This window comes from Telmatherina bonti, assembly GCF_933228915.1.
Source record: "Telmatherina bonti genome assembly, chromosome: 6".
NCBI classification, from domain to species: domain Eukaryota; kingdom Metazoa; phylum Chordata; class Actinopteri; order Atheriniformes; family Telmatherinidae; genus Telmatherina; species Telmatherina bonti.
Genome location: NC_136624.1, coordinates 25,680,430 through 25,694,735, shown reverse-complemented (window position 1 = coordinate 25,694,735; position 14,306 = coordinate 25,680,430). Strand labels below are relative to the sequence as shown.

Genomic DNA, 14,306 nt, shown 5'->3' with positions numbered 1-14,306 from the left:
CATAACTTTTTGAGTTATCTTGAACACAGTCAAACAGACAAGCAGAAAGATAAACGCTGAGAAAAAACACAACCTCTTGTGGAGGCAATAAAACACATTCATCTGCTATAAAGCCAGATATTCGCTGGCAGTTTGGGACCAATAAAGGTAAAATAAGAGTGAAGGTTACACACTGAAATATCAGTTATTCATCTACCTTTTTTATGTGGCACTAATGTGCCTTGAAATAAATTTGTGAACTCTTCATAGCTTGTATTTCAGTCTATCGACATCAGCGAGCAACATGTTCTTCGTACTTTTTAAAAGGAGTTAAAATGTAACAGGTTTTAACTTTTGGCCACAAGTCAACCCTCATAGCCATACATGTAAACACAATACAACCTCTGGCATTTTTTTGGGTGTAATTGAGACCCATTTTAACTTTTTAATGGATCATTTTACACCATAAAAACACACCAAATGGTTGGAAAGGGTGTCACCCTCTTCCTGTGCATAGTGTGAAATTATATTAAAAATGATTTTAAAAAATGGATACTTATTACACACAATGTGTCATAGCCAAAATTAATTATTAGGGGTGGGAAAATCCAATCGAAAAATTGAAAATCTGGATTTTTTGCTTCACATTTTTAAAATCAATTTTTTAACAAAAAAAATCTACTTTTTTTCCAAATAAATAAAAATAATCCATTATCAAATTTTTATTGTTTTTATTGATCTTTTTACTTGTCTTCTTGGGCATTTTTGTTTTTAATCTAAAATAATCAGCAATATTGAAGAATTGTGAGAATCGCAATTTAAATCGAATGGACACCCAAAAACTCAGAATCGAATTGAATCGGGACAAAAGCATATCTTCACAGCCCTATTAATTATGCCTTTTTTTAGGCCAGGCTGCTCTTACAAAGGACAATAGCATGTGTTTGAGACACAATAAATCAAATAAAGCTTGAGTTTTGATAAATGACGACAGGCTTAAAATAAATTTATATGCAGCAACCTTGCCTGCAAATAAACCCTTCGGTGTACCTTTAAGGTCAAACAACTACGATCATGGCTGTAACATATCAATCATGGTCACAAAACCAACCACAACAGGCGTTACATGGACTGCAAACAGTTCATTCCTGTGTCAAAGTCACCTGTTTCATCTTGCTGTGCCTTTCATTCACCCTGACCTCTTCCCTGAGAGGTTTTCCAGCTTTGTAATTACCCCATGCTACATCCACCTCTGCTTCTGCCAGACAACCTGCATTACTCATGCAGCCACACAAGGACATTTGCCAGGAAACTGTTTTTAATGCTTGATCAGTCGGGCAATGCCTTCATTTTGCTGCCGAGGGCAGTTTCAAAGATGCACCACCATCTGCATAAAGTGAACATTTAGTGGCTGTTGGAACTTGCTCCACATGGACACATTGAGCTCCCATTCATTCTTCTTTTCAAGTTTCACACAGAAGTGCACATCCCACTAAAGGAGGTACACGGATGAATATTCTAAATAAAGAGCTGGATGAGATGATAAGAAGACTAAGCATGTGTTCCTCCCCCTCCAGCATGTTGGTAGGCTTACATCCATGCTGCTCTTTCTCTTTTTTCAACACCATTGATGGTTTGCTGTGGTTTAGTATGAGCAGAGAGGGAGCGGTACTGTTTTTTACTCATCAGACACTGTGTGTGAGTTTGTGTGTGTGTCTTCATTAATCTTCCCCATGAACTCATCAACTTTTCTCTCTGCTCACATAGAGAAATGCACATACAAACACAACACTGACAGGAGCGAGGACTTCAGGCAGCCAATGTCTGCTTCATCCGTCAAGCTAATCAGGCTCCGAGCCCCAGATAACAGCATCATTAGCGATTCTCTCGACGACAGAAAACCCTTCACAACTACAAAAGCTCCAGTCACACATTATAACCAAACATTATTGTATTTCCACTACACACTGCCGACAAGTCTATGCAGAGTCGACTGGCAGTGTGCCTCGAGGGCAAAGCGGTTCAGTGCCTCAGCAATGCTGTATTTAAGTCTGAATGCAGATTAAGAAGTAGTGGTTTGGGGTTGAGTTTTCTTGCAGCTGTATCTTGTACTCATCTCAGTGGTTTTTGTAGATGTTTAACTTAACCACTAGCTGAGGGATCCGATATTAACTTCTCAACATTACATAGTTTAACACTCATCTAATAGTTTAACCTGTTTTTCTTGGTCCCGTTGTTTATAATAGATGGAAGTGGAGCAATTAGTTCTCCATAACAGTGAAGTATTCTGCATAATTTATCAATATAAATGAGGGAAACGAGACACAGAAAAGGAAAAAGATGGAGCCTCTTCATTTCTGTTTTCTGTCTTCTCTTGCCTTCATCCTTTTGTCAGTGACCTGGAAATCAATTTCAGCACTACATCTTGAAAGAAGTTTCAATCACTAAAAGCATCTGAAGGAGAAAAGAGCGAGGACAGTAGATGCATATAGTTGGAGCTATACCTGAGACTGCACAACTCTATTCTTTGTGAAAGTTTTACACAACTTGTTCACAATTTTAGTTTAAATAGATTTATAAATTTTCACAAACACTGTTATTGGTTATTTAGCACAGATCATAAAATAAAGCAACATGCTGTGAAAAAACAATGGACAGATGATACAGTTGTGCCACACGTCATGATTAGCCAACTACCCCAACTCTTCTTCTTGCATCTCCTATGAGATACAATGAGAATCAAGGCGATGAGGCGATATTGAGAATGCCCCAACAGAGACGTGAGAAGAAGGGAAGAAAGGAAAATTTGCCTTTGCTCACAAGAAAATAGGAGCAGCCGGCTCCCAATGGGAACTTGAAAAAACATCAAAATCAAATTGCAGCGAATGAGCGTGAGCAGCTTATGAGAACGCAAACTGTGACAGATAAACTGAAATGTCAGCCAGAAAATTACAGAAATTATAGAGATGGAGAGCAGACTGCGAAGTAATAATAGACTAGGAATGTTATTTTCATATTGTGTTGAATTTATGCAAAAAAAAAAAAAAATGCATTCATTAATTTTTAATGCCCACCCCAGCTTGACCTGCCCACTTGCTTCAAGATGTTTTGATTGCATTTTGTAAATTAGCTTAAGCACTAAAAGTTGGCCACAATTCACAATTTTGGTTGATTCCTTTTCGACATGGATCAGTTTGATCTTGTTGAACCTGCTTGGAGATATTTAGTGCTCACGCAGTGCCGCGTGGGTTTTCTCCAGGTCCTTCAGTTTTTTCCAGCAGTGCAAAGATGTGTGTGTTGTTTCTAAACTGGCTGTAGGTGCAGTGTGAATGTGAATGCATTATTGTCTCTTTTTCTCCGTTAGCCTGATGATGTTCTGGCTACCTGCCCAGAATGTACCCCTGCTTCTTGCCCAGTGACAGCTGATGGGCCCTTTTACCGGAAAGGGTAGTTTTACGGATGAATGAACATTGCCATGGTACTGATCTCTCAAAATCTTTACAAGCCAGTTTCCCCTCACTGTTTCTCAAAGATGCTTCTTGAAGGTGAACATTGTTCAAAACAATGACACAAAACCTCTCGGCAGACAAAAAACAAACCAAACAAACTTAACTTGGCAAAACTTAGTTGGGCAAAATTATTTAATCTCTATTGGTAAAAAATAATCATGAAAATCACTACTGCTAAACAACAAATGAGCCACATTAATTGACTTTCATAGATCTAACTAAAACAATGAATCACACTGAAGAAAAGAGCCACGAATGATTTGTGACAACAAAGTGAAAGGAAACATGCTCCTGAAAGATAGAAAGAGAGGGATAAACCATAAAGGCAACACTTGATACAAACTACAAACGCCTCTTTGTCAGAGTGACACTGACTGTCCCAGTCTTTTTCTGCATTGTTGCATTTAATAGGACCTTTAGCCTTCATGCACTTTCCATTTATTTATGTTATAGAATTACAGACATCACACAGAAAACCAGAGTGAACCTTGAGGGAGAAACGAGTTATCTAAAGTGAGCTGAGATCAGCGACCTCACCCTGGAACAAAGCTTCAATCACAACCCGAGACAGCAGAGAAGCCAGCTAATAGCTGTCCTTCCCCCTGAGGGAATATTGAGGTTGTCAAAAGAAATATTTAAGATCTTTTGGTTTCACGCCCATTCCATCTTTTCAGCCATCAGTCTGCAGATTTCAGCTCAACCTGCGTTTAAGTAAATGCAGTCAAAATTAACTCACATGGAATACAAGATACCTGCTGACAGCAGCTTTGTCTCTGTCTGCAGTGCTTTAGTGAGCCAGAGGAAACGCCAAACACATTTAGCAATAAACACCAAAGGAATTTTGTTTTTTAAGAAGCAGCAAGCTTAGCTGCACCTCGGTATCAACACAGCTCAGAATATATTAAGTAAATCAGGTAACAAAACACAAAAAACAAGCAGAGTTCATTTCTTCACAAATATTCTTCATTTACAGAAACACATCATTAATGCTCATTTATAATTTTAAAAAGGTTTAAGTTTGTGAAGCAAGAAATCTCATGAACAATGGTGACTTGTTTCGGAGATTTCTTGCTTAACAAACTGGCAGGCCTACTTGTAATTGGATTAGTAAAGAACCCCATGAGTCAAATGCATCGACTGAATTTAGGCCAGAAGTAATTCTCTGATGTAAATATAACACAGCAAAGTTATATTGCAACAACTGCAGATATCTCCAGCTCTCCTCCAAATTGAAATGGGGTCTCTGTGGTCTTGATCCATGTTTTAAATTAAACCTGAATCCTGAGCTTTGACACTGTGACTGAGCCTTAGGAGCGCAAGAGAATGAAAGAGACTTTCAACGATCCAGCAAGTATGCCAATGATCTGCATGGCACTATTACTAGGAGCCCCTGTTAATGACCACATGTGCACAGAGAATTAATAATAAATCAGACCATGAAAGGATAGAGTGGAAGAAGCTGAAAAGATGTAGCAACATAAACACACATTTCTACCAACGTGTGTGCAGTGGAAGCAATTATCAAACCCAGTGAAGCTGTGGGGGGAGGAACATGCCAGGATGCAGCTGGGCTGGGAAAAAAAGGTGAGCAACACAAGAACTGGAACTAAGCAACAATTTCATTTTTCTGTTTAAAGCAACAACATGGTAAAGGAGATGCTTTTCTGTACTCTGCCGACAGAGAGGCAGAGTTGTGTATCTGGTAGTTTGTATAATAAAAGGCCGCCAGCCAAGGGGGGAAAAAAGGTATGATTTGCAAAAAAAAAAAAAAAAAAAAAAAAAAAAGGTAATTTATTATAAACTTCGGGTGATAGAAGACATTGAGTGAGAATGCAGAAAATATGTTTTGTAGATACAGTTGCACCTACTGGGAGTCACAAAGAGCATCACCGCTCTGTAGTTTCAGACCCTAGACTTGGGCACATCGTTGGCCAGAAAAATATTAAATAAAGGTCCTGAGATCTATGTTTGCCAAGATTTTCCAAGTCTTTTTCATCTAATGCAGCTTGACTGAATCCGAAAATCAGGGCAAATTAGATTAATGTAGATCAAAACCAGCTAGGGAAAATGCACTTTAAGTGCTGTACCCCCGAGAAAGAAGAGAAAAAAAAAACAGATTTGAAGTAGATGTTGGTGCTATCAAATGTCAGTTCAATGATCTGAACTCGAATTAAATGAAGGAAACAGAACTCCTACAGAAGACTGAGGCGGTCCGTCCCTCTCCTTGGGATTTCCTTGTTTCCCTATTACCAAGCTAATAGGCCACATGCTGCTTGGGGTTGTGGGATGTGCAAACACGTGTTCAAGCATGTGCAGTCAGATATGATGTGTTGCCCACAAATGCTGAGGGCAGACATGGGGACTAAGCAGCATTCAGGGCAGGACCATGGCTAATGGGAAGAGGACGGTCCATTACACTCCCCAGAGCTAAAAGCCTAGTGTAGTCACAGCACACTTCTGTCATAAAAGGGTAGAAATAGGAAGGAAAGCCATTGATGAACTGGCACAAGCTTATCTAACTGTGACACACATGCATGCTAAAAAAAAAACAGGCAAGATGGCAGTAAGTATCATGTTAAATATAGCTGTTCTTCAAATTAGTGTTAATATAATATTTATATTAAGGACAAGATGGGAGGACGAGCTGGTATTCGTAATTGGTAGATTTTTGAGGCTTTCCAAGTCATAATAATAATAATGATTATAATTACTGATAATTCTCTGTTAAAGAAAAAAATTGAATCAATTTTTACTCATCCTCAGGTATCAAGGCAGTGGCAAGTGAACTTTACCAAAGATGCTTTATCCCTTAATATCCTGGCACCTCATTGACAGACACTTACTCAGTTGACACCATTAAAACCTGCTGGAAGCCTCCACTAAAATTAACAAGATGACAGGCAAGCCCAAGCTTCTCTCACATCTTCCCAAAGCCGCTGCTGGGCCGTTAGGAAATGAGCGGTAGAATCATCCCACCATGAAGTGCAGCTTTACACAGACACAAATACAGTGATATGGGAAGAGAACAACAGCAAGGGTAAGAATGCAGGGGGTCATGTCTAATCCCAAAATAAAGCAACTCTGTTGGTAGCAGCTGACATCAGAAATGGGTGCAGATCTGGACGTCCACAACAATCCCTTTACAATGCCTAATTGAATAGGGTGTGTGCACTGCAGTGATAGAATTAGAGCACTAAAGTGTGCACGGGGCGGGGAAAAGCAGGAAAGGCTTTGGACATCCATATGTAATTCTGTTTGTTTTGCAGGCAGTTAAAGCTATTGCATTTCCTTGAAGAAAAATGGCTTCAGTGGAATGATAAAAAAACAAAAGGTATGAGACAGGTAGATGACTTAACGCACCGTCCGACATGCACCGTCAACAGTTTGTTTCCACGGCAGCTGTTTCCCTCTCAGTTTTCTACCTCACATAATCATCAGAGGGGATTAAAAGAGAATCAGCTCTCAGCTGAATGATGCGGGAAAGAGCGGTAGCCCAGCAGAAATCAGACATTTCAGAAAATAAGTGGCTGCTAATGAATAATCAAGTTAATTTCTAACTTCATATGCCTACCTTGTATAACATCACATCATTAGGATCCAATTTATTCACAGGGATTTCAGAAGATTATTTTAGAAACAATGGGAACCCTACTGTGGAGAAAGCAAAGCAAAAATGACAATTAAGAGCTGAAGCACTAAATAACCTGACATGGTCGCATGTCTGCTATCCTTCCTAAACATATGTGTATTTCATAGCCATTAATGCAACAGCCACTGCAGCTGCTGTAGAAGACTTGTAGGCATGTGCTGCAGCAGCGGCCATGGAAAGGTAATCCATACAATTATAAATGTAGTGCAGAAAATAGGAAAATCAATAGTGCTTTATTACACACATTTCAGATGGGTTCACTAACATGGGTGGATGGACCCACTTCATTGCATTTTCCCCATTCATCATGGTCAACAACAACAAAAAATTAATCAAGCAGCACACAATGATGGCAGGGGGTTAGTGAAGAGATGGGGGCTATCTTCCTTTAACTGTACACACACTTTGTAACCAAAAAAAACACAATACGTCTCTCATTCTATATTGTTAATGAGCTAGATAAGAGAGGCCATGCCAGCTGTGATGCAGTCTCATTAAAACGTGTCTCCAATCTTTAAAGGAAAGGCCAAAGATAAAAGGCAAGCAAAACTCCAAAGACTCATTGACCTGTATTTCCCTCTAAGGCAAATCAAATCCACTGTGGAGAATTTTTTCCTCGCACTCAATTTCTCTAATTTAGGTAGGCCCAATATGACATCAACAACAACATACATTACACTATTTAATTTCTGCAATGATAAAACTAAGCCAAAATGCAGAAGCAGAATGTATATTATCAAGTCCACTCTTATTGCTTGTTGGACAGGAATTAAGATGATAAGTAGCTGCCAAGTACACTTAATGGACTGGATTAACTGATCGTCAGTAGGTGTAAGCGGCACTATGAAAACAGAAGTTTAGTTTGTTGTTATGGTGAATTTAGGCATGTTTTAACACTACGACCATGAGCAAAAACATCAGCAATGAGTTTAGAGAGGCTGTTTCGGCCAATCAATTAGAACGGGTTTATAAAGCCATTACACCCAAAATATCATTCTACAGATAAAAATGATATTCTCTAGTGGAAAATATACCTGACAACTGTCTGTTTTTCCAGGAGTAGATGTCCCATAAAGTTCACCCCCAGGTCAGAATGTGAGAAAAATTGCCAAAAAAAAAAAAAAAAATCAAGTTCTCACTCTCAGACTTTGTCGTTTCTGCTAGTTTGAATGATGACTTCATGACAGTACAGCTAAGAAAAGAGGAAAAAGGATTGCCTGAAGACAGCATAGTCTTTCTCTCTGATGTCTCTATAAAGATGGAGGCAACTTTATGTCTATAAAACAGCATTTGTGCAAACCACATGACTTCCAGGACAAAATCTTTTGTACAATGATCAAAATGTAGCTGTTTGGCATAATGTGTGGTGCCTTGGTGGGAAAAAAGACAAACACAGCATATCATCCAAAATACCTCAAAGCGAGTGTCAAACACAGTGCTGGTCTGACAGAATAGAGCTGGCTGAAATTTGGTCATGTAGCTTGACAAAGATCCCAGACAAAACAACAAATCTACAACATAATGACCAAAAGAACTGAGGTGTTGCAAGAACCCAGTCGAAGGTCCAGACTTTAACTTGACTGAAATGCTGTAGTGGGACCTTAAAAGAGTTTCATTAATGGAAACAAGGTTTTAAAGAGGAAAGGGTCAACATTTTCTGTCTGATAAAGTCAGACCATCTGATAATGTCAGACAGAAAATGATTACTTCAGGTTATTATTGCTAAAGGTGGTTCTACAAGATGTTACATCACTGTGTACTTAGATTTTCCACACACTTCTTCAGCATTTTGGCTTTGATTTTCTTCAGTAATAACGATAACGTGTTGTGTGTTGTTGTTCATCTGAGGTCTTATATACTTCATTTTAATGCCCAGTTAATTTATATTATACAATTTATTACATTTTTGTATGTAAAAATATTTTAAATGAATATGGCCATTTTTTTTCTCTCACATTGGAAAATTATTTATGTGCTAGGAAAGGATATGTTAATCTGCATCAAAAAGTTCTGTTATTTTTTCTTACTGTCACCACATTGAGTTACCTCAGTTCAGGAGTGCCAAAGAAAGAAAAACACAAGCTTTTTTTGTTTGGTTTTTAACTGGCAGTGAAAAAAATGACTCTGTTTTATTTCATTTTTGAGGAAGAAAATTAAAGCGATGCTATTTATCCTGTGGAGCACCTGTGAGGCTTTGGAAACTCCAGCAGCTTAAGTGCAGCGCCATGCACAAACACATGGTATGAAAAGCAGAGTTATGAAATAAACCATATTTCTCACAGAGTCCTAACTTATTTCTTATCATCTTATACAGCCACCAGTATGACAGCTTTTAGAACACAATCCATTTTTAATAAGCTTGCCCTGAAGACAGCTCATATGGAACCGGCATGTGACATCTATATGTCGTTTGCAGAGGTCAGACAAGGCAAATAAGTCCATATCTTACTGTCACTGAAGCAGCTACAATCATTTATTTATAGAACTGAAAGTGTGATTCATAGTGGTGAGTTTTTTTCTGTGACAAAAAAATAAGGAGGACAATCTGGGCCATGTGACACTGCATTTTTGCAGACAGTGAAATACTACAGACAACTGTGTCACTCCAATGTGGAACCAACACAAAGGGTCTGTCTTGAAGCCGTACAGGCTGTCACACACACTGGAGATCCCTGCAGGCCTCCACAGGTGGTCATGCATGAGATGATGAAAAAAGATCTGAGAAAAAAAACAGGTCAATAAACAGGTTTAGTTTTGCACTACCCAGGTAAAGGTCTACTGAGATCAGAATTAGGAAATAATGATGTTAATATTGTCTAGAAGTGCTTTAAGAAACTAAAAAGTGAACTTAAAATTTAAAACTTAAAAAGAAGTGCTCTTTACGTTTTAACTTAAACTTAACAACTTAACAAGCTTCATCACAAGCTGATGAAACTTGTGATTTGATAGAGTTGTAATAGCATTGATTACAATACTGATTCTGTCAAATGAATCCTGAAAACGGATTAGAACAAAGGAGCTGGTTATGGTCCAAACACTGAAAATTCATCAGATGGCCAAATAAACTTCTCAGGCTGAAAGCTGATGCGTCATGTCTGTGAGGTGCACAGAGGCAACACTCACAACACAACTCATTTATCATAAGCAAGAATATATTAAGCTTTATTGAGGAAATATTCAAATGTAAAAACTTGATTTAATGAGTCATTTGCTTGAAATGATCACTGCTGTTGTTCCAAAGTATATGAACTAATAAACATTATTCTGGTCTGAGCAGCAAGCGTGAAAGAGTCCCATTTCTTTTGCTTCTTCTTTGTTTCTCTCTCTATCAAATGTTTGTGCAGTAAAAAGCTGAAAAATGTAAAAATAAAAAGTACTCAGCAAGTCAAAAACCCGAGGCACTGCACCCTTAGGTGGCACCCTAAGATGACTGTAAACATGTCATGTTTATCTTGCTGCAATTATCACAAAAACTGCATGGTGTAGAATTCAAATTCGTACACTGTCTTGGTTTCTAAACTCATCTGCATCTTTTCAGTAGCATTTTCCTTTCATTTTTTTATTTTTTGTTTATCTAATTTTCCACATGGTCTTAAAGATCTGCTTAAACATATGTTCTGAAACATCTGCATGTAACTGACTCAGGATCAGAGAAATAGAAAATACTGTATTAGCAGCAACCTATGAACCTTGGTCTTAAATTTGCAACAGAGATTTTACGCGTCAATATGGAGTACGTAGTGAGGCTGATTATACAAGACATTGTCTGAAACATGTTACATCCAGCAACTTAAGGATACTATATATATATATATATATATATATATATATATATATATATATATATATATATATATATATATATATATATATATATATATATATATATATATATATATATATATATATATAGCTATAGCTATAGCTATAGCTATATATAGATATATATATATATTACATGTTGGATGTAACATGAAACATGTTTCAGACAGTGTCCAGAGAAGAAGGTTTGATTATGACTCTAAAGTTGTCTGATGGACAACTTCCAAGTGCATTAAATCAATTTATAAATGTGATAAACTTTCAGATGCTAACAACCTCTTCATCAACTGTTGCTGATAACTGTTTAGACTCATATCAGGGCTAGTTTTGGCTGTATTATATTTCTAATGGTTGCTGTTCTATCATTTATAGTTTCTGTTACGTTGCAACTATAATGCAAGCTCTTTACCCTGGATATTTTTTTTTTTTAATCAAAGTATAGGTTTTCATGCAGTGTTTTGCACTTGTGTCATCACTTGAGTGTTGAAGCTACAGAGATGTTCTTTTATGAGTCCACAGCATACCGAAGGACAATTTTCTGCAGTCTTAATGTCTTCAGTTCTCATCCTTCCTGCCACTTAGGAGCAGCCAAACCATCACTCAGCAATTCAACCCACTGACTCTGCCAGTTGGCAAGTTCTGGAGAAAGTCTTCCTTGAGCAGACAAATGTTGGCCCATCAGCACAGCCTAGATGTGAACTGTTTTTTTTCTCTGCCGTCACAATGTGAGCATTAACTTGTTCGTTGAGTCCTTACAGTGCGCCTGCTTGCCTGTTGGCCTGTTGGCCTGCTATTTTAAACCCTGATCTAATTTGACATCATTTCAAATCTAAGAAGACATGTTTTCAAAAAGTCTCCTTGTATGGGAGGGAAAATACAAACCCTGTCAACATTTTATGCACATAAAAACCAATGTACACAGCACACGCTTCTGAAGAAATTACATCCACAAAAATGAAAATCACATTCACACTTTTATGATTGCAACCATCTGAACAAAGGGAACTGTACTCATTAGTACATGCAGTTTATTGACATACAAGTAAACAATTGCCTGGTTATTCTTCTAGAAATTAGAAATGCATTTCCCTCAGTAGGGCATGAAAACAATCACAATCAATTTACATGTTTTCTAAACCTGAAAGCTTAAGAGGCAGTTCATACTGTTTTGAGGAAGAACATCACTCCCTTATTCTTCTGGACTCCTACAACACATCTGAAATACAGCCGAATACAGTCACCAAGACTGATGTGGGAATTAATGATTTCAAGATGTTACGTCAAACTGACATCCTTAAAAATCCTCAGAATAATGCGGTAATTCACACATAAGACAGTGATGATTCAATTTACTGAAGAAATCCAGCTGCTGCAACCAAAATATGCAGTCATGCAGGGATGTCTACTCAGAAGTGCATTACATTTTAGTGCGTGTGCATGTGTGCATGGGTGTGTGTGTGTGTATTTCGGCGTGTGACAAAATGATAGGGATTTTCTGCTGCCCCAATCATTACTTAAAGTCAACCCTAAAGCAAAAAGTGTCTGGGTTTAAAACTCTTTCTGCGTGTATGCGTGTGTGTGTGTGTGTGTGTGTGTGTGTGTGTGTGTGTGTGTGTGTGTGTGTGTGTGTGTGTGTTTCATGATAGAAAGCAGATGTGTTATGTGTGAAATGGATATTTAGCTGTACAGATTTTATATATCACGTGGGTATGCATTTCTGCACATCAAATGCATTAATAGATGTATGTTATTCTGTGAGCTTTGGGCCACATGTGCAAAATTAGCATTTCGAGCACTCAAATCTTCCATCTGCATTAAATTAATTTAGCTAAAATGTCACATGGTGTGGAACTGCAGTCTCACTGTTTTAACCCCAGCCTCAGGTGTGCATCTATCAGCCTGGACGTTTTATAGCCTGGTTCGTTTCCATTGCTGCTCATAAGCATTGACAATAATTGTCTGCTTTTATTCATTTTCTATTGAAACGAAGCCATGAATCCATTCACTGGTCAGAAGCAACCCACAGAACATAATTATGACTCTCATTAGCTTTCCATTTCCACATATTTCACCAGTACATTCAAAGCTGACAGAAACATGCAAGGGAACTGATCAATCACTGCTGAATATTTATCAGACTAAAAATCCAGCAAACCAACAGAAATAATGAACAGAGTGAACCAGAGGGAGATCACAAAGGTGGGGTCCAGATTTTTGTCAGAGATGATAAAGATTTTTTTTTTTTTTTTTTTTTTTTACAGTTTAGTGACTTTGGACACCAGAACAATCTGAAGCTTACAACTGCAACAAAAAAACACTTTCATTGATTGCTTATTATTTTTATTATTATTACATTTATTTTACGGCTTTTTTCCAACAAAGCTTGATTTCACGTCACATTTTGGAAAGCCTTGCTACCCGAAAAGCAGCTGCACTTGCTGCAAGCTAATCGTGATATCGACACTATTGATAGATGCTTTACTTAGTTTGATCCCTGTGAGAAACCTTTAAGCTTCCAGTCCTCAGTCTGACCAGTATCTGACGTGAGTGTGAGATGATAAGTGTAACCCTCAGCGCACACCGACTGCATTTATGTTGCCAGAAAGAGAGGAACCGTTATAAAAAAAAAAAAAAAAAAAAAAAAAAAACTTACCCCCAGGATGATGGTGTCTTCTCCTTGAAATATTGGGATGAACTTATCTCCACGGAGAATTTCCGACTGGTTCAGCGGACGAAATCGACACAACACCTTGATATTGCATTCAGCGTTGGCATCAGCCATTGTGGAAGAAAAATAGTGGATGCGCTTCCAAGAGATAAAGATGAATTTCCTAATTTCATAAGAATAATTAAGAAATAATGCCCAGAGATCAAGCGGCGACCTGCGAGCACCTGGACGCAGATTAGACAGCCGGTTTTACCCACATGCAGACTGGTGGGCGAAGCATTTGGAAGAATGGACAAGAACGAGTTTTAGAGTCCAAAATCATTCAAGAAATGTAAAAACAAGAACAAAAATGATGAAGAAGCTGTTTGAGAGTGTTTTTTCTTTCCTTTCCTTTTTCTTTTTGGTTTAAAATGCTCTCAAAGAGACCCGTGCAGCTGAGTGGTGGGTAACATATGGAGACTTGTAAATGAGGAGTGTAATCCAAACTGGTCCGGTGTGGTGTGTGTGTGTGTGTGTGTGTGTGTGTGTGTGTGTGTGTGTGTGTGTGTGTGTGTGTGTGTGTGGAGAGAGAGGTTGCAGGCTTCTCAGAGGCATGCCTTGCATCACTGTCATCCCTGCTCTCCCTGTGTGGGCGGGGCATGGTGGAGTGGCGACTCACATCCTCCCTCATCAGCACCAC

At 38.2% G+C, this 14,306-nt stretch overlaps 1 protein-coding gene across 1 annotated transcript in view; it reads right to left on the bottom strand.

Moving 5' to 3' along the window:
- kif5ab (kinesin family member 5A, b) overlaps positions 1 to 13,741 on the bottom strand; it is a gene marked incomplete at its 5' end in the record, with an annotated part of 65,883 nt that extends 52,142 nt beyond the window's left edge. The window contains one exon of the mRNA XM_079241847.1: positions 13,613 to 13,741. Coding sequence (XP_079097973.1) covers positions 13,613 to 13,741 — 129 coding nt within the window. The remainder of the gene's footprint in view (positions 1 to 13,612) is intronic.
- Positions 13,742 to 14,306: the final 565 nt, after the last annotated feature.